This window comes from Amphiprion ocellaris, chromosome 8, assembly GCF_022539595.1.
Source record: "Amphiprion ocellaris isolate individual 3 ecotype Okinawa chromosome 8, ASM2253959v1, whole genome shotgun sequence".
NCBI lineage: Eukaryota > Metazoa > Chordata > Actinopteri > Pomacentridae > Amphiprion > Amphiprion ocellaris.
Genome location: NC_072773.1, coordinates 5376684 through 5398834, shown reverse-complemented (window position 1 = coordinate 5398834; position 22151 = coordinate 5376684). Strand labels below are relative to the sequence as shown.

The 22151-nt window shown below is 41.0% G+C and overlaps 1 protein-coding gene across 8 annotated transcripts in view; it reads right to left on the bottom strand.

Moving 5' to 3' along the window:
• myt1b (myelin transcription factor 1b) overlaps nucleotides 1-22151 on the bottom strand; it is a 178875-nt gene that overhangs the window by 53286 nt on the left and 103438 nt on the right. For 6 of the 8 annotated variants that reach the window (XM_035957356.2, XM_035957359.2, XM_035957358.2 and 3 more), the window contains exon 2: nucleotides 577-683. In XM_035957356.2, the coding sequence (XP_035813249.2) occupies nucleotides 577-683 (107 nt within the window). Of the gene's footprint in view, nucleotides 1-576; nucleotides 684-5776; nucleotides 6124-10457; nucleotides 10556-22151 lie in introns of those variants that run through there. The other 2 variants (XM_035957360.2, XM_023290472.3) reach the window with 2 other exon arrangements.

Genomic DNA, 22151 nt, shown 5'->3' with positions numbered 1-22151 from the left:
TTCAGCTTCAGGAGAAACATCCTTGAGTCGGTGGTCAGAAGTTTAGGTTGGAAACAGACTAAAAAGAGAGAGAAGAGAGCGTTTTCTCTCCTCTGCTGATAAGGCGGAATATCATGGACAAAAAAAGTATGAGCAGCTCAAGGACATCCTTTTGAGTTTTTCCTTTCTTTCTTTTTTTTTATTGTGTTACAATAGAGGGAGAAAAAAATCCTGTGAAGTGAACTCAGCAGCAGGAAAACGCTGAGCTGTGCCATGCTGAGCTTAACTAAACCGAACTAAGCTGAGCGGGGCGAGGCGAGGCGAGGCGAAGGGAGGAAGGGATGGGCAGGGCCGAGCGGGAGATTGGATGGGCTGTGTGATTCATGTTTTTCTGTCCGGCGTGGACCCCCACCCCCACCACAAACACCAGCGCCACCGCACAAACACACAAACAGCTTCTCCTCTCCTTCTGTCTCCACCCTTTTGGACTTTCCCCGCTGAGTTAGGGGATTGGGGAAATGCCCAGGAAGCAGAATCAGGTTGAGAAGGGGGGTGTGATGAAAAAGAGGAGGGGAAGGCGGGGGTCTTGTCACTCACCATGATTGGTCGACGGCTCTGCAGTCTCTGGGAGGCCTGACAGCGGCTGCTGGTCCTCTCGCCTCGTGTCCACCGCTGGTTCACCAGCTCGCCCCGAAACTCATTTTCTAGAAAGAAAAAGATGGAAGAAGGGGTGAGAAAAATAAAAAAAAGAAGAGAGAAAAGAGAGAGTTGTCATGTGAAATCATCAGCATCAGAGGCGGCGATTTGGATAAAGGGGAAGAGGAGGGTGGGGGTGCTACTTTAGGGGAAGGTCGGGGCACTAGAGCATGCTGCAGACACTCCTTTATTAACTAAAAAGAAGAGTACGTCGGCTGCTCCAGCTCACAGTAAAAGGCTAAGTGCCCCAGCTGGGGTCCCTGTCAGTCCGCTATTAGAATCAATCAAATTTGCGCATTTTTATCAAGCTTTTCAGGGGTGCATATATGAGCGAATTGGGGGGAGGAGGGAGAGGTGGGTGAAGAGCGGTCAGTAAATAATGAATCATACATAAATCAAGCCTCTTTCTCTTCTCTCCCCCTCCTCCTCTTTTCTCTCATTTTTTTTTTCATCAAGGTAATAGCTCTTCGCTTCATCTTTGTGACGACGGCCCGGGAGAAGCAGACTATTACAAATCCTACTTCAGACGGTGCTAAAATACAAAAACAGAGGCGTTTGTCCTAACAGATGAGATTCAGGTTCAGAGAGAGTGTGTGGAGTGTTTTTTTCTTCTTCTTCTACCAACACTCAGAGCTGAACTTTTCAACCAGTGCAGCTTTAAGACACTTCAGCGGATGTCGCTCGCTATCTCTCTGTCTCTCTCTCCGGGTGGTACAGTGAAATCGGATTCTTTTTCAGATATTTATACACCGTATGCATATATAGACACACCACAACCTTTACATGGTTTGTGCAGCGGTGAAAGACAAACTCCTCTGACTGCGCTGCTTCCTCAAGGACACCTCAGAGCAAATAACTGAGACAGATCAACATTTAGGTCACTCTGTTCAGCATGTAAATTGAAGCAGCTTAGGAGGGATTCACAATTTTGCATTTATGTGACAAAATCCAAGGTCGAATATTTGTATAATGCGCCTTTCAAAACAAAACATCAACCTCTCCGGCCTCTGCAGAGTGCATCTCCTCCCTCCACCTTTTTTCCTCCTCTTTGAGTTCTTCTTTCCGACTGTCCTGTGGCTGAACCCAAAGTGCACACTAAAAGCAGGGAAAGCACAAAGACAACAAAGAGGAGCTCGCGTGTCCATCTACAACGAGGGGTCCGGAAGCAGACCGGCCCCTCCAGAACCCCCCCACTGCCCTCCACCCACCACTCTACACAGCGTCCTCACCCGCCTCACCCATCAGGAAAAAAACCTTCGCCAAAGCTCAGCCAGCACTCTTCACAAAATGCTTGTTTATCAACTTTCACGGCCCCCACCTCCTCCTCCGCCTCCCCTCCTCGGCTGAAAAAGTGATTACAGCAGCAATACTGTTGGTCTGCATCTCTATCTCTGTCTCAGCCATCTCCACACACACACACACACACACACACACACACACACACACACACACACACACACACACACACACACACACACACACACACACACACACACACACACAGTCCATCTACAACGAGGGGTCCGGAAGCAGACCGGCCCCTCCAGAACCCCCCCACTGCCCTCCACCCACCACTCTACACAGCGTCCTCACCCGCCTCACCCATCAGGAAAAAAACCTTCGCCAAAGCTCAGCCAGCACTCTTCACAAAATGCTTGTTTATCAACTTTCACGGCCCCCACCTCCTCCTCCGCCTCCCCTCCTCGGCTGAAAAAGTGATTACAGCAGCAATACTGTTGGTCTGCATCTCTATCTCTGTCTCAGCCATCTCCACACACACACACACACACATCTTTTTATTCCTTCTCTGCTCGTCTTTCAGAGTGAAGTGAAGTGAGCATCCGTCCCGTATTGTTAGTTCGGGGGCCGAGGAGCTTCCTAAATGCCAAACATATAACAGAGCTCTATTCGGACACGTAGCCTCGGGCCGCGTGTCCACGTCCTCACTCACTTTGCGTGCTTTTAAAAAAAAATAAAACACAAAAAGAAGCACATTTTGAATCTGTGTGATCTGGATTTTTTTTTTTAAAAAGTTGATTAATCACAGGAAAAAGGTGGCCTCTTTCATCTGTTTGTGTAAAGAAAAAAGAAAAAACTCCCAACATCTGGATGCTTAAGTTAATTTGAACTCCTCTCTCTCTGCTCGGGATCTTATTCTTTGATCGTTTCACCTAAAAAAGACGCTCGGCTCGTTATTTTGCGCCGAAAATTGGAGGAGTGCGAGACAATTAGCCGTGCACCGGGGAGGTTTGGTTAATCAGAAGCGAGAAGGGGGGGGTGAATGCAAAATGATTTTTTTCACTGCCAGGATGCTGTTTTTTTTTTTTATTCCTCATCAAAGCTTGCAGTTAAGTTTTCTATATTCTACCAAGAATAAAGTAAATCAATGCATTTAGCTTGACAGAGAGAGAAAAAAGGAGCCTTTTAAGCAGAAGTTTATGGTCAAGTAATACTATTATAGGCTGTGGGCTTACTGTGCTGGGACAATGGAGCAAAGAGGCCTAAATCCATAGTTAGATTAAATACCAGGGTGAACTGTGTGTAACAGTATTAGTGCACGTACAGGGCCGGGCCCAGCTGTACACCCCTGGTCCTGTTAAGCAGGATTTAGAGACAACTTAGTGTGATTACAGCGAGCCAGTGCAGAAGAGACCGAGAAATCAAAAGTTGACTCGCATTATTCTCTGGTTTCCTTTTTGTGTCAAAGGACAAAAAGAGGGAGAAAAAAACAACTGGATTATCTAGTAGCAGGTGGGAGAGTTGAATGGGATGTATAGATCTGAGATAAGGGAAGTTTCCTGCTGAAGGTCAAATAAAAACAAGAGAAAGAGGACAACGTGGCAGATGCATGCTCTTATCAGTTATGGGATGGGAGTCTCTCTTTTTTTTTTTTTCAGGGCGGAGGTGGGGTGAGGAAGGGGAAGGAGGCGGCGCCATGGTAACCAGCTTTTTCGGAGGAGCTCCCCTGAGGGCCGTCCTGACCTCAGCATCCGAGAAACAAACCGACCGTTCACACACCTGAAACATTTCCACATTTCCTCCTACACAAGACTTTTCATTCTGCTTATTTTTAATTAATTTCCCCCTTTTTTCTCTTTAATATTATTATGATTCCCTTTCAACGATGGGGCATGAAATCCATTATTTCCAGGCCTTTTTTAAACGCCTCCTCTGCATTGAAAGCCCTGGCCGACCCTGACCTTTCTGCTTGTATTGCTTAGATTTCTGATAGGCTTTGAATGACGAGGGTGCAATTTGGCCCCAGCTGCTCCTCCAACATGTTTATTGCGCCTCCCTCCTCCGGCACCTGCTGTCCTCACCGTGGGCTATTCAACCCCTTCACAAATAGAGAGGTTTCCTCCTCCTATCGCAGCAGCAGCAGCAACACACACACACACATCCAAACACACATCTACACAACTTCATATCTGAGCCATACACTCCACTGGCGAGCATAAGGCCCCAATAACCTAATTCTGTAATCCCCCCCTGAAAACTAGGCTACATTTTACAGGAAAAGTAAATGGAAGAAAAACAATAGGTGTTCTATCATCTCTGCTTGGGATTTATTAAACCTCCAACTAACAATAGGCTTAAATTCAAACTGCAACATCATTCAAAGTCAGTGAAAGCATCTTTTTCAATCAATTAAAAGGCTTAATAACCCATTATGTGCATGATTTGATTCCCTTTTTAAAGCCCAAGGATGCTGTCGCCAGCATAAAACACGCAGGTTGAAGGAAGTTCAGGTGTTTTCATGTGAAACATTTCCTCCCAGCTGAAGTTTCCAGCTGAAGAGCGGCTCTGCTGAGAGCTGGAGCTGCGCTGTGAAGCTGCTACAGCGGGGATGGAGAGCAACTTAAAGAGCGGGGTGACATAACACTCGGTGTATCATCATCCCTCATCTCTTTTTTTTCCTCCTCCATCTTAGGACGCAGGTGCTTCGGCGAACCGCGAGGCGCACACAGAGAGCACATTACGTGGCCATCTGAGCAAAAAGCGAAGAAGAAGAAAAAGAAGGTGGGGTGAGGAAGAGAGGGGGATAGAGGGGGTGGGTGGAGGGCTAGTGGAGCATTTAAAAAAAAAAAAACAACCCATAACGCACAGGGATCACATTATTCTGCACCGCGACACAGTTAGTCTCGGGGTCCGAAAAAGACGAACGGGAAGATTTGGACGCACGGTGCTGATTTCCAGCGCGCTTCTAAAGGACTTTTTTTTTTTTTTTAATCTGCGCACTACTAAAGGCGGCTGACATTTGAAGAGAGCATCTCTGTTTTTTGCTGCAGAGGATCAAATGGCCAACCCCTCCCTCCCTCCCTCCCTCCGAAACACACTCACTCCATCCTTCCTTCCATCCATCCATCCATCCATCCATCCATCTGTCCATGCGCACACATACAACACAACACAGCACAGAGGAGTCCAGCTCAACGCCCACTGTTACATCCTAATAACACAATCTGCTCCCCACTTTTACTAGAAAAACACACGAGTGGGTTTGGTGCTGAAAAAACGTAAAAAAAATAAATAAACAAAACGTGCAGCGGTTGTGGCGCGACACTAAAAAAAGAAAAAAACGGGGCTAATTTATTCCTGGAGATACAGAAGGTGAAACTAGAGGACAGAGTGGAGAATACACTTCACATATGAGTCAGGCGGCCAAGAGAGCATTCACAGAATAATAATATTGGTCCGTTTTTAGGCTGCTCGCTTCAACTCGACACGCCGCTGATGAACTATCTGACAGAAAAGTGGGTAAACACGCATCAGCACAGGTTCCAAGAAAGCGCCATAGTTGTTTGATTCCCAGTTATTATCACGGTACCGGTGTAAACATAAAAACATCATCTTCTCCCGGTCTATTAAACACAGAAACACTTTTTTTGAGGAAACAAAAATGAAGAAAAATGGCAAGTTTAATCCACAGCGGAGGAAATTTAGAAAATAAATAAACAACATTAATCGGCATAAAATCACGACTCCAATGAGAAGATATTTCAAAGTTATGCAAAATGACTCTACTATATGACTACAGATACACTTTCAGATCAACCATGTGTGCGTCTAACAATCAAAAACAGCGTTAAATTCTCATTACCTGCAACAACTGTGTATTTCCTTTCAGGGGTTGTTTTGGCACTGCGTCCTCGCTGCGTGTTAAAGAGTTGCTGTCAAGTAGTTTTTGAAAAAAGCAGAAAAGAAGATATCCCGAGTAAAGGTTTCTATGTATATATAAAAAAATCTATCCCGTTACAAACGTCCAGATGTGATAAATAGGGAGAGAGCGAGCGAATCGAACGTGGCACCGGCCCTCCTCTATACGCAGCGCAGCGGCGGCGGCGCACGGCTCCGTATCCAGGCGTTAAGATGTTACTTGTTTGTAAGCAAAAAACATGGCTTCATTTGCCTTTGTCAGCGAGGAGGAAAAAAACGTAATATTGACTTACCTTTCCCTCATGAGCCATTGTACCACCCCCCACCTCCCTCCCAGCCCTCCCATCCCGTCCTCCCCCCTCCATCCAACTCCTCCCTCCGCCCTTTGCCATGACATCACGGAAGCTGTAGTAAAACCTCCAGCATCAGATGGGCAGGGCTTCAGGTCCCCCCCTCTCCTTTTTTTTTTTTTTTTACTACACACCAACTCAATGGGCATATGTGCGCACAAACACTCCCCCTTTTTTCTCCTCTCTCTCCCTCCTGTTCCTCCCCCCTTTCTCGCTCTCTCTCTCCAACAACATACATCATCTGAGCCAAGAGAACTGACAACTTGGATCCTTTTACGCACGTTTTTATCCACATATGAACATAAGTTTTTCTTTTTTCCTTTCTCCAACAATCTTTAACCTGTGCGTCTCTTCTGAGCTGCAACACAACATCACACACGCCAAGAATGAGCTCATATTTTATACATTTCACCCGCTGACAAGTTCTTTTTGCGCAAAAAAAAAAGCATTATGGAGGTTCTTGTAGTATTCCTTCATATTCCCCACCCCCACACACCCTGGAAAAGTGGTACCGTCCAATAATTCATTCAGGGGGACTCTTTTTTTTCTTCTTCTTTCCAGGACTGAGAATTGATGTAGTTGTATGCAGAGTTTGTGTGTATATATACGCACTGAGAGCATCTGATAATTCCTCCGTATGGAAAAGAGGGGGTTTAACGACGCAGCGAGGGGAGAGAGCTTCAGTAAAAATTATTTATGCTCTGGGGAGCTGAGAGGACGGATATCAATTTGAATTATCACAGAGGAGAAAGTGCTACAGAAAGCAAGGAGGCTTAAAGTGGAGTGATCACTGTCAGCTCCAGATTTGTTGATAGTTTCTGGCTCCCCAACAGCAAACAGCCTTAATAGTGCAACTTGGAGTCACTCCCAAATGTTGCTCACACCGTGCTTTTTTTCTTTTTCTTTTTTTGCTTTGCTGTTTTGAAACCATTAGTGGAAATGACAACCATTCATTACAAGCCATTTGAGAATAGTCCCCACAAATGCCATCCTTTATCTGCTGTCTCCACGCCGCGTACGCAGGGAATATTCAAAAAGCCCAACCTTCAGCTTTCAGAAATTCTATTAAATTCTTATCTCTTTGCAGCAGGCTCTTTTTGTGCAATCCCATTGTTATGCATTGGAGCTGAAATCAATCACCGGCCGTGCACGCCGCCATCAGTATGATTTCAGACTGTGGGTGCGGAGATGGAGAGAGGAGAGGATTCACAACAGCGGCCGACAACAGCAGTGACAATCGAATAAACAAAAGGAGGAAGAAAAAAAGGAAGGGGAAATATGAAAAAAATCCAGGAGTGGAAAGTTTGGAGCTCAGGTGTGGACTGAGAGGCCCCAGAGTGGGTTAGTGAGGATGATAGAGGGGATACAAGTAGATGTTTGGACACTAAAAGGTACAATACTCTCATTTTGCAGGTGTTTTTGTGCTCTGGAGAGGTTTCAGAACTGAGGACAGCTCCAAAAAGCAGAGCGTGAGTTCAGGACTCCGGACAGCTCCAGAGTTTCAGGCCTCCTCCAGCTCATTGTGGAGGAAACATAGGCTAATTTAGTCCGACTGTCTGCCTCTTTCAGACTCAGTTTGATGGAATTATGAGACCCAAACTGTCCCTCACTTATCTGAATAATCAATTAAATTAATTCAAGTTCTTGTGGGCATTTTATTTTGAAGGAGAAAGCTTTTAAGTCTCAACAAACTCACTTCAGCCTCAATATAAGCTGAAATCAACTCACCTAAATTCATTTTTATGAGCCTGAACTGTCAAAAGTAATCCTTATTTTCATTTTGTCTTTAATTACGTCACAAATTAAAGTCACTCTATCCTCATTCTAAACTAAATTAAATGAACTTTTATCAGTCTGAATTCATGCAACTTTAGCTCAGTTAAATGCCTGAAAACTTTTCTTCGGTTACAGTTTAAAAGCACTTTATCTCAAGTATAAACTGAGCTCAACAAAAATTTATTTACTTTTATTAGTCAGAATTCTTGCATCATTAACTGACTGAACACTTTTACAGTCTTTCAACTTTTAAAGTGGTTTTATCTTCATTAAAAATTGACACAAACTAAAGTAAATTCTCACAACTTTCTTAATAATTTATTGTCTTTCATTTTCTTACAATTTAAATTCACTTTGTCCTCATTACAAACTGAAACAAACAGAACAAAAATTCACATTATTAGCCTAAATTCTCACAATTTTAGTTCATTTACATGTTGGAAAACTTTTATTTTGTTACAATTAAAAGTCACTTTATCCTCATTATGAAGTAAAACAAAACACAAAATTCACTTTCATTAGACTGAGTTGGAACAATATTATTTCTTCATTTTTGTCTTTTGTTTTGTTGGAATTTGGAGTCACTTTGCCCTCATTATAAACTGATATTTAAAAAAAAAACAAAAAACTAAACAAACTTTTATTAGTCTGAATTCTCACAACTTTAATTCATGAAAATGTATGAAAACTTTTATTTTCTTACAATTTAAAAGTCACTTAATACCCCAAATCCACTTTATTAGCCTAAATATTTTAATATTTGTAATATTTTAATCTTATTTTGTTTCAAGTTCAAGTCACCTCATTCTCATTACAAACTGAAATAAACAAAACAAAGCTCATTTTTACTGAGCCTGAATTCTTACAACTGTATACTATTAAAATGTTTAAAAACTTTCATTTGTTAAAATTTAAAGTCAACTTATCGCCATTATAAACTGAAATAAAGCAAAATTCAACTTCACAAACCTGGATTGCTCATAATTTATTGTCCTTTATTTTGTTTCAAGTTCAAGTCACCTTATTCTCATTATAAATTGGGGAAAAAATCACTTTTATTGGTCTTAATTCTTGCAATTTATACTAATTAATGTCTAAAAACTTTCATTTTGACAGACTTTAAAGTCACCTTATCCAAATTATAAACTAAAATAAAGCAAAATTCTATTTCATTAGTCTGAATTCTCACAATTTTCTTAATAATTCATTGTATTTTGTTTTGTTTCAAGTTCAAGTCACTTCATCCTCATTATAAACTGAAAAAATAAAATAAAATCACTTTTACTGGCCTGAATTCTTGCAATTTTATACTATTTCTGTGCCTAAAAGCTTTATTGCAATTTAAAGTGACCTTATTCTCATTATAAACTGAAATAAACAAAGCAAAATTCAGTTTCATTAGTCTGAATTCTCAAAACTTTCTTAATGATTTATTGTATTCTGTTTTGTTTGAAGTTGAAGTCATTTTATTCTCATTATAAACTGAAATAAACCAAACAAAACTCACTTTTAATGGCCTGAATTCTTGCAGCGTTATACAATTTAATGCCATCTTATCATCATTATAAACTGGGGAAAAACTAAACAAAATTCACTTTTATTAAGCCTGAACTCTTGCAACTTTATTCAACTAAAACGTCTGAAAACTTTTATTTATTGTCTTTTGAGGACAAAACTAAAACTCTACAGATGTCTGAGAAACTTTTTTCTTCCATAATGTTCCTGCTATTGTGCTCTGTGTGATTATAAGTTGAAATATTGCTCAAGATGAGATGAAAAGTGAACTATAATGATCTAAACTGGTGACTTTTTGAGCTGTCACCATTAAAGTGAATCAGCTTCTTTATCATCAGCCGGTTAAAACTTTTCCTCTGTTGTTCCAAAGTGGGTCTATAGTTGCAGATGGCAGCAGCAGTATAAATATTAGATGGGGGCAGCAGCTGACTGGGCGCTGAGGTTGGGACCGGGGGAGGCCCCTATAGTCCCTCGACAGATGGAACAAGCCGACAGACCAACACAACAAAAAAGTTTTTAATAAGCTCGCAGCTTGGCATTGTCCCCACGGTACCGGGGCCACACGGTCCCCGAGGGGACCAACTGTCCTTTGTCTGGACAGGGTGCTTTTTTTGTCTCTTTTTCTTTTTCTGTCTTAACACTGGGATCGAAGTTTAGTTTACAGAAGTTTATTTCGAAATGTTTGCGCAGAAAAGTTGCAGCTGCTGCGATCAGAGGCAGACATAAGCTTCTTTTAATCCGCATAGACACACAGAGAGAGACGCCCACAGTCACTCTAACAGGCTTTAACAGAGTAAAAAATACACACAGAGCTTGTAAAATTAAGTTCATCATCTATTTGTGTCTGATTGATTACAGGCGCAACAAATACAGGCAGAAAAAGCCCCAAAAATTCCGCAGAGACGCGCAGATGCCGAAACACTTCATCGCATTCATCCTTTAAAAGTTGCTCCATAAAGTTTTTTTTAAAAAAGTGATACGAACCTAGAAAAGTGCGACACAGCTTCATGTTTGCGCTCCCGCTCCCTTCAGTCTCTCTTCAGTCCCGCAGCGAGCCGCCAAGTGCTGCTGCCAAGTTAACTTCTGCAGAACAAAGTTGCTCAAAGTTTTGGTTCAACTTCAGCGGGGCAGGGGGCGGGGCCTCGGCGGGATGACTGACAGGGCCGCTGCGCCAATAGGAGGCGGCGGAGCCCTCCTGCTGCCCGGAGCTGCAGCCAATCCCCAAAGTCCCAGCCTGAGCTTTCAACAACAATGGCCCGCAGAGCAACAAAGAGCATCTGCTGCGCCCAGCAACTTCTCACACTCACTAAGCTCCCCCTCAGCAATCTGCCCTTAAAACAACTCTTCTTAAAAATCATCTGCATCCACTCCAACATGAAAAAAACATCACAAAATGCAAACAGAGCTGCAAAGAACTCCTCACAATCACGTTAAAATATTCTCTCTCCAACTTAATCCACACCAATTTGTTAAATTTTCCAAATGTCTACCCCGTGTTAACATTTGCTCACACCTCCCTCCATCATCACCAAACGCACCAGATGTACGGCTAATTCAGGCTAAGTTGCAGGAACATTTTCACTGGAACTCCAGGCCTATTCAGAGTGTGTGTGTCTGGTGCAGACAGACAGTTCCTGCCTCCCAATAGCAGATGGTCTGCCAGATAATGAGCTCTCCTATTGCTTGCTCCCATTACCCCCGTCCCCATCTCTCCAAGATGTAATGGGGGGTAAAGCAACCTCGACGCATTCTACTGCCTTTTTCTTATTCATTTTATTTCATGCACATTTAATGCTATGATTGCTTTTTGCTAATGTTTGTTAAATAGTGTTGCACGTTGCCAAACAGTCTCCCCTCCTTCTCTCCTGCCAGGAGGGTGTATTAATGATATGTGCATTTAGAAATGTGTGGAATAAAACTAAAAATGCAGCTTTGAATAAATTACTCATTATTAAATGATCTGACTAAAACCAAACTAAATGAGTTAAATTTAAATAACTTTCCCAGCATTGTAAGTCTGGAAAAATGTTTGCTACTAAACTGGATCCAAACTAAACTCAGCTTTATGGACCCTTCATTAACTCTCTCAATCCCGCCTTATAGGCTGGAATAAAGTTCTGAAACAAACCAATATTATTCTAAACTGAACTGAACTTAATTCAACAGCAAAACAAAGTGTTTCTCCCCAATCAAACCTTATTTATTTCTCATTATCATTGTGAATCACTGTTTCACTAAACTGAAGGAAAACAGAAAACAGAAAAAAATGGAACTAAATTCATTCTTTTTTGACCTGAATTGTCACAACTAAACACCATAAAACCAAGTTTTTTGGACCCAAAATTATGAGCACAGATAGTTTTAAATTACATGAACAAACGTAAACTGAAAGGAAAAAAGCAAATAACAAGAAATTGAACGTCCTTGATCTAAACAGTTGAACTGAACACCTGAACTGTCTCAACTCCACTCAGAATCCCTGGTTTGTAACTCCCAGAGCTCACAGTGACTCTGCACTAAACTAAGCTGAAGTACACATGAAGCTAAACGGGAACTTTAGCACCAAGTGTAACCCTGAATAGTTATAACCAAACTAATTATCCAAGCAGTTACATCAGCTTATTACCTAAGCAGCTGCATCCAAACTAAACTAAACTGAAGACAACCTCCTTTATCCTTTATTAAAAGCTCATGTATATATTTTTTTTAAAAATGGACTAAACTGAACTATGTTCACTTTAACTTGAACACAAACTCCTCCATCTGTCACTCTGCACTAATAAACTAAATTAGGTTGGACTTAAACTCAAACCAGCTACGATAATCACCACTGGTGTAAAAGTTTTAATATCTGAACACATCATGGATCCTTTACTATAAGCTTGAACATTGCAGCAATTGTGTACAAAATTAAACTAAACTAAAGTAAACTAAACATCCAAGCAGTTACATCTAAACTAAACTAAACTAAACTAAACTAACTAAACTAAACATCCAAGCAGTTGCATCTAAACTAAACTAAATTAAACAAAAACTAAACTAAACTAAATAACCAATCAGTTGCATCTAAACTAAAGTAAACTAAACATCCAAGTAGTTACATCTAAACTAAGCTGAACAAAACTAAACACCCAATCAGTTGCATCTAAACTAAACTAAACTAAACTAAACTAAACTAAACTAAACTAAACTAAACTAAACTAAACTAAACTAAACTAAACTGAACTAAACACCAACACTAAAACAACTTCTTTCCTTTATTAAAACTTTAAATATAACACATCATGAATCCTTTATTAAAAGCTTGAATATTCTGACAATTGTGTACAAAACTAAACTAAACTAAACTAGTTTTAAGTGGTAGGTAAATGAAATCTGCAGTATTATGTGCTATTGAATGGAGTCAAACTAAAACCTTTAAACTGTTATCATCCAGTAAACAACAAAGCTGAGCTAAACTAATGCTAGTAAAGAGGGGGTAAACGAATCTCCTCTCCTCATCCCTCCAGTCCTGCTTCCATGGCACAAAACCTCACATGTACAATGAATTCACAGCTTATTAAAGTGGCTTTTGGTACGTGTGGACAAAGACGGTGTCAGTGTTAAGGAGGACTGCTGGGTCTCCACTGATGCCGCTGCAGGTTTTCTTCTTCTTCTTCTCCTTTTTTTTTTTTATCTGGGCATGCCAGACAGCCTCTAGCATTCTTCCTGAGCACGGTGCTCTCATTAGCCTATTAACTTCACTATTCACCCCCACTACACCCTTCTGTTCACTGCCCCGATAGCACACACACACACACACACACACACACACACACATTACACAATCTCAGGCATATGCAAATGCACACACACACACACACACATCACACACAAACACACACACACACACACGTACACAACCCCCTTCTCATTCTCTGCTCTGTATAACAAGCAGCTGAACTCTGACATAGCCTCCAGCTGTCCTGGAGACGACGGTGACAATAAAGTTTAAACAAATACACACTTATACACACACACACACACACACACACACACACACACACACACACACACACACACACACACACACACACACACGGTGAAGTGCAGGAAACAGGACCTCGTTGAGAAAATGACCCCCGTGAGGTAATTAATGGAAATTTCACTCATCATCATCATCATTATTCCACCAAAAAAAGAAGAAGTAAAAGTTCACTCCTACGCTTTTATTATCATTATTCTGCAACTTCGGAGAAACAAAAAGGGTCGTCGCTCCTTTTGGAACTAAAAAGGTTCTTTTTTTTCCTCTTTAATAAATGTGCAGGTCTGTGTTTGAACTAAGCAGGGGAGGAACTTTCCATTTCTTTTTTTATTGCAGCCACTCATACATCCCGACTTCGCGCACAGATGGACACTCGACGAACCGAGTCCTGCTCTGGGTCTCAGGGTAACAATCGGGTTCATAACACGATGACTTTATTGCCCCCCTCCGTCACTTTCACACCCCCCGACCCCCCTTGCTAACATCCATGCAGCAGGATGGTACCCATATCTGTCAGCTCCCATTAGACACAGCCAAGCGCTTCACCCACCAGGGAGAGGATTTCTCTGCAAAAATCCACCATTTCAGACTTCTACGTCATCTATTCCTCTGTAAAGACAACAGTTATGTCCCCACGTGGAACACAAAACAAGTTTGTGTACTCCATACGCTACCATGCTGGGGACTGAACTTGTAGTCCTTTTTTATCTAATATTTAGCTGCAGTTATTTTAATTATTAATGAATCTTTATTTTTTTCTACAAATAGCACAGGAACAATGCTTTCAGGTTTTCACAGCAAAACAAGAAGCAGAGTGGTCTAACCCACAAAAAAATCTGAGTTTTATATCATTTCTGTAAGATTTTATGGTCTAGATTTTAGTGGCAAAGTGGTCTAACCCACAACCCAGATATAGCGTTACAGTGAATGTTAGACCATTCTTGAAAACACAAAATTTTGAACCCATTTTTCTCAAAAATTGCTTCCAAATCCTTATTGTCAAAGATGCTTCAAAAATGATTCCAAATGATTCAAAACGTGTTCAAAATGTTCCAGAATTACAGAAAAGTTTGCAGAATGACACTAAATTTGTCCAAGATTCTTTAAAGATCATCCAAAATGACTCACGATTTTTTAAAAACAACTTGAAAATGATCCAAAATTGCAGAAAATGTGTCCAGGATTAAACAAAAATTGTCATAAATGAAAAAAATCTTTCCAAAATGACTCAAAAATTAACAAAAATTATTTAAATCTGTTCAGGACAAACTGAAAATTATTAAAAATGACTGAAACTTTAGAAGTAGAGTGGTCTAACCCACAAAAAACTGAGTTTTAAATCATTTCTGTAATATTTTATGGTCTAGATTTTAGTGGCAAATGGTCTAACACAACCCAAATATAGCATGACAGCGGTGCTTTGAATGTTAGACCATTCTTGAAAACAAAAAACTTTTCATCCTTTTTTCTCAAAAACTACAGGTGGGTCAGACCACTCTGCTTCCAAACCCTTGTTGTCCAAAATGCTTTAAAAATGACCCCCTATGATTCAAATTTGTCTAGAATGACTTAAAAATTATCCAAAATTGCAGAAAATTTGTCCAGAATTACACAAAAGTTGTCAGAAATGACAAGAATCTTCCCAAAATGACTCAAAAATTGTCCAAAATTACTTAAATCTGTTCAGAATGAACTGAAAATTATTAAAATTGACTGACAACTTGCAGAATGACATGAGGGGGTTAGAAGCAGAGTGGTCTAACCCACAAAAAAGTCAGAGCTTTATATCATTTCTGTAATATTTTATGGTTTAGAAGTGGTCTAACCCACAACCCAAATGTAGGATTACAGTGAATGTTAGATCATTCTTGAAAACACAAAACTTTGAACCCATTTTTATCAAAAACTACAGAAAGTGGGTCAGACCACTCTGCTGCCAAATGCTTCAGATGATTCCAGTCTCTCAGTTGAAGCTCCCAAACAAAGAGAGAAGAGTTATGTTGTCACAGCGAGGTTTCATTTGAAAGCAGAATATTTTATGGAAAGGAGTTTTAGAGGATTCTGCAGGTCTGACGAAGCCTTTTGGATGGTTTTCAAAAACCTAAAAGAGTTGTTTTTTACTGAATCTGCTTTGAATACTACAACCTGGATGACTGAGAATCTACACAAACAGTTTATGGAGAGCTTAGGAAGTTTAAAAACATCCCTTTTTTTTCATTTTAAGCAAAAGTGACAACAAAATAATGGATTTAAATGATGTTGTCGTGTTTGCTTTGCAAAAATAATGGAAACTTCGGGTTGATTATCAAAAAAGTAGTAAATTATATTTAAACCGACTGGCTAATTGATTGATATAAAGTAAACATTTCAAAGTTGGGCTGCACAGTGGCTCAGTGGTCAGCACTTTTGCCTTGCAGCTAGAAGATCCCCGGATCGCATCCCGGCCTTCCTGGGATCTTTCTGCATGGAGTTTACATGTTCTTCCTGTACATGTGTGGGTTTTCTCCAGCTTCCTCCCACAGTCCAGAAGCATGCTGAGGTTAATCAGTGATTCTAAATTATCTGTAGGTGTGAATGTGAGTGTGACTGTTTGTCTGTATATGTGGCCCTGTGATAGACTGGTGACCTGTCCAGGTGTCCCCTGCCTTCATCCTAAGCCAGCTGGAACAGACTCCACCCCCCCACCCCCCACCCCCCACAACCCTGATAAGGATTAAACGGTGTAAAGATAATGGATGGATGGAGTAGCACCATCTACTAGAAGTCATATATTAATTTTGGCTGAATTATGTAATGTGTTTTTGCACCTATTAAACAAATATCAATTTTGTCTACGATCAGTTACAATTTCTTCATGTGATTTATTTCAGATATGCTACAACTATCATAAACAAGAGAAAATAAAACATAAAACATTATAAAACAGAAGTTAGAATGGGGTCTGAAAGAGAGCAGGACAAAGTTTAACTTATTAACTGCTACCAGCTACAATGGAAGTGTTTTTAGCTGTAATTTCCACCGTGTTGGTACCTTAAATCCTGAACTTCTCCTTTAACACAATCAACTTTTGGTGGTGTTTAAAAATACACGGCTGCCATTTAGCGCGATGAAGACACAGAACGCCGCCGGCTCTTCATTACTCACGGATTACACTTCTCCTTCCTCTCTTCTTTAGTGGGAGTTATGAATTTTTAACAGGCGTATGCACACACACACACACACACACACACACACACACACACACACACCCACACACACACCCACACACACACACACACACACACACACCCACACACACACCCACACACACACACACACACACACACACACACCCACACACACACACACACACACACACACACACACACACACACACACACACACACACACACACACACACACACACACACACACACACACACACACACTGGGGAAGTGAAAGGAAAAAGGCCAAAAGACAGACAAAGTTTGGTCTGGATGCCACTTTGGATGATCGTCATCTCTGGAGACCCCTCCTCCCCTGCTCACCCAACCCATTGCACAGCTTGGTCCGCCTCCCCCGCCTCCCCCCGCCCAGTGGTGGAGGCGGGGGAGACACGTGGAATGGGGTCAGCTCCGCCAAAAGGCATCACATCGCCGCCACGTCTGTCTGCTGCTCCTCGCTGTCACTTACACAGATCCACTCTTACTGTGGGAGGTTTGATTTCATCTAACTTCTTAATGCGGGATGAGAAGCCTGCAGCCACGGCGACTGACTCCCCCCTTTCACCCGCCTCCCCCCCACAGTCCAGGCAGGCATCCCAGCATCCCCCAGCATCCCTCCCTGCTGGGGTCGACAACCTGACCCCCTGTCACCCTCCAAGAGTCAAAAGCTGCATCCAAAATCAGTCACTATGTAGAGCTTGATATGTTAATATTTCCTTTAAAAAAGACTTCACACATGCAGGACCTGACAAAGAAACCAAAATAATTCTGAATGCATTGACCCACTTTCCATTTCTGAACGTTGCAAACGTGAAAAGGATATAAAACACAAGAAAAACTTAAAGGCCTCTGAAACAACTATTACATAAGTGTAATCCTCAGTTTTAATACAGTGTGTTCTCCATTTACTGCCCGAATGTTAAGTTAAAATTATTACACCCTATGCAGTGAACTCAAAGTATCCCACAATGCACCAGGTAGTGTACAGGCAATGGTCACTAGCAAAACACTATGTCCCATCATACTTTGCAGCGAAGGAGAATGGTAGATGGATGAGAGAGAAAATTAAAGATGAAAGACATTTCCTAAGATTTCTGATGGTAATTTTATGGTGTTAGCATATATTTTAATGTGTTAATATGTATTTTATAAAGTTAAGACATATTTTTTAGTTTTAAGATGTATTTTATAGTGTCAAAAGGTATTGCAAAGTGTTAAAACAGATTTTCTAGCATTAAGACATATTTTGGAGTGTTAAGACATAAAAAGTTTTTAAAGTTTCAAGATGCATTTTATAGTGTTAAAATGTATTTTCTAATGTTAATATGTATTTTATAGAACTAAGACATATTTTCTAGAGTTAAGATGAATTTTCTAGTGTTAAGTCATATTTTCTCGTTAGCGTTAAATCGTATTTTCTAGCATTAAGTCATATTTTCAAGCATTAAGTCATATTTTCTAGCGTAAAGACTTATTTTCTAGCATTAAATCATATTTGTTTGTGTTAAGACTTATTTTCTAGCGTTAAGTCGTATTTTCTTGCGTTAAAGCGCATTTTCTAGTGTTAAGACGTATTTTCTAGAGTTAAGTCGTATTTTCTAGAGTTGAGTCATATTTTGTAGCCTTAAGTCACATTTTCTAGCGTTAAGTCATATTTTCTAGCTGTAAGATGTATTTTCTAGCATTAAGTCATATTTTCTAGCATTGAGACTGATTTTCCAGCGTTCAGACTCATTTTCTAGCTTTAAGATGTCCTTTTTAGCATTCGGTCATATTTTCTACTGTTAAGACGTATTTTCTAGCGTTAAGTCATATCTTGTAGCGTTAAGTCATATTTTCAAGTGCTAAGGCGTATTTTGTAGTGTTTAGTCATATTTTCTATGGGATTGATTTTTTACATACATCTATAACTTGTTGAAATGACAGCAGGCCCGAGACAAATCTGTGAGTTATGGAACGAAAATATTAAAATTCTAAATAATCATTTGTATTGATATATTTAATAGTGGCAGAGCGATGTAGCACAACACAAACACGAAAAAAATTAAGTTATTTTTATATATTAATTTAGGAAAATACGCTTAGGAAGTGTGAATTTATCACAAAAATGCCGGCCAGTTCACCACCATAGATGATATCTATCGGATACGTTAGAACTGAGCGGTCACAAGTGACGTATTTAATAGAGGAGAGACTAAAGTACAGTCCAAAAGTTTGCCGAGGAGCTCCATACATAGTAGACTATATAGCCATCCCTAGATAGGGAGTACGTACTGACCGATGATGGCGTGGTATTTTTCAGATAATCAGAATCTGTATTTTTATTGGCTAACCATTGATTAATGAAATGCTGTACTTCAGGTCTAATGCAGCCTCGTCTCTCTGTCTCTCATCACTCTGTGGTCTCAAAAATGTCTGAACAAGAAACACAAACCAGGAAGTTAGCTTCTGTCACAGCGGCTAAGGCTACGCTAATGGCTAGCGAATAAGCTACAAAGCAGATGAACCTGAAACAGAATCTGGGAAAACAGCAATTAATTGAAGACCTGGACCTTAGTGGACAACAAAATTTGTGGTTTTAAGTAAGGCTTGAGGCTGATATTTGACTCTTTTTTTTTTTTTCAATTATTGCTATCCAATATTAGGGCAAGACTATAGCTAACAGGTTCCTCTTAGCCTGTCTGCAGCATCGTAACATCTCCTAAAGTAAGATCAATTTCAACAATCTGCTCTAACTGACAGAAACGTCTCTTTAGTAGAGGCACAAACCACAACCACAACCAGGAAATTAGCTTCTTTCACAGTGGCTAAAGCTATGCTAATGGCTATCAGCTAAGCTAGAAGGCAGCCACAGATTAACCTGAAACAGAGTCTGGGAAACAATCATTTAAGATCTGGACTGTAGTGGGCAATAAAAGCGATTGAAAAGTGAAAGATTAAGAAAATGAAGAACTTTGCCACAAACAGAGGGAAAAGTTCTAATTTAATCACCTCTATTTCTGTTTTACATATTCAGTCACCTTTATTAATGAAGAAGTCTAGTTATGAATGCCAGGTTCTCTGCTATCATGCTGGTAAAACATTAAATGTAATGTATATCCACATATTAGTTATCGGCCTTTCTTGATTACCAATAATCAGCATCGGCCCTGAAAAACCCACATCATTCCATCCCTGGATAGGAAGTAGGGAATGATTTTGGACACAGCCAAACTCTTGAAGGCCTTCCCCTCCTCACACCTTTTCTCTCCACTCTGGACCCTCCCATCCCTTCAACCTTCTCCATCCTCGTCTTTCAGCCTCTCTGCCTCCTGTGCTCAGACCCCGACAGGCTAGGCAAATATGCACCCTAAGCAGCGGTAAATACAGGCAGCACTTCACAAACAAGGCCTGATTACAATGACAAAGGCTGCCACACTTTAGGGAGGAGCTTGGAGCAATTTGGAGGCTGCAGGGGCCATTGAGCGAGTGGCATACTTAATGGGCTTTGTGTGCCAGAAGAAAAGGGTCTGAGCTTCTGGGCCCAGCTGTCACTACGGAAAATATCAGACTGACACAGCACCCGACGCTCTTTGGTTTGCTCTCTTTTCTTGTCTCACCCCCACCGTCCTCCCCCTCTCGTCTCTCTCCACTCTTTTTTCTCTAGTTAGTGAGCACAAAAAAGTGAAAGCTGTTGGAGTGAAAGAAGACGCAAGAAAGAAAAAAAAAACTAAATGAGAACTCCCTCTCTTGATCTCTCGCACACACAAGGAATGAAAAAAAAGGGGGAAAAAAAGCAAAGCATGCAACCCTGCTCTTTCTTGCACACACACACACAAATATAATGCACAGTAGGCTGACTCTGCAGCAATTATTCAAACCCCGAAAACCCAGAGGGATAAATGACATTATTACATTTCACCACTTAATTACGTATGTGGATAGTTACTAAGCGTTAGCCATCATGCATGCATAATTCAGTAAGATATAGTCACTTCGCTTCATAAAGCACCCTTTCATTACCAAATGTGTGGCAGAAGAAAAAACAAATTAACACCATGTGCTCTGTGGAGGGAGGGAAAAAAAACAACAAGAAAAATAACGGCAAGAAAAGTGCAAATATGTGATTGTCAGGCCTCACAAGGCAAAAACAACTCCAACATTTTAGTGGATTTCCAGCAGAGCCAAACGACAGTTTATTTGCTGGAAATGATTTTTCTCCAGTGATAATGGGCTTGGCTCGAAAACAAAGACTTGAAAGATCCTCTGAAGCAGCTCTCTGGTTACGCTTTCTGAATCCTTGTATGTTAAAAAAAAAAAAAAAAAAAGAAGAAGCGCTCACACTCCAGATCCGACTGCATTACACCAGCTCTGTGACTTATGGCACTGTAAGACCGAGCATAATACACACACCCACGCACGAACGAACGAACACGGCGAGCTCGCGCGCCAGCAACAAATAAAGAAAAAAAATCTTAAAAACGCGCACTGGAGGCGAAACAGGCACAAACAACATGCGCACGGTCGCACAGCGCTGCATTATTGAAACACAGCACAAAGCCAGAGTTGGATGTTGTTTCACCTAATCTCTTTGATACCACTGTGGTGCTGCTAAGCTCCAGAAAATCAGCTTAGCAGATGTCCTAAAGTGTAGGTGGCTTGCTTCATGAGGCAAGAGAAGAAAATGCTACAAGAAGAAGAAGAAGAAGGAGAAAAGAAGGGAGGGCTGGTGGGGGCAGGGCCACAGATTTGGAACGAGGCCCCGATGAGTTCAACTCAATCCCCTTTGTACTTCTGTCTGCCAGGCACAGTTGTTCCAGCAAACTAGACGGAGTGTTACTTCTCAATTCACCCATCACTCCGTCCTCACATCCTCCCACTTGCGTGTTCTCCAAGCCGGAAAACTTCTAATAATGATGCAGATAAGGAGGATTTTTTCCCGTCAAAAGGCTGCTACTTTGCTTAACCTGCACTCAGATGTCAGCTGATTGCAGCCCGTGTACCGATAACGCCGGCGACACACATCATGTTGCATGCATTATCGGCACAAGTGAGACATCTGTATGCAAATGTCATTATGCTGCTGGTGGGGGGAGACTGTGAGTGGGCCGGCTGTGAGTGATGTTATGATAGTGAAGGAGGGACTGAAGAAGGTTGGGCTTTAAAGGAGTGTGTGTGTCAAGAACGGGTGCATATATGTATGGTATCCATAGTAACCAACTAACCCAACTCAAGATGGCTCACTGATGCTGTCATCTTTCATCTTCCCCTCCAGCCCGGCGAACTGCGACTTGTTTCACCAGACACGGAAACACACACATGTTTCAGACAGATTAATAAAACATCTAATCCCGCATCAGGATGCTTTCAATTCCATGGCGAGGAGAAAAAATGTTAATAACCACAGGTGTTGTTGCCTCCCAAGCACGTGGAAAATTCAGTTCACGCGACTGTAGTGAATGACTGCATGT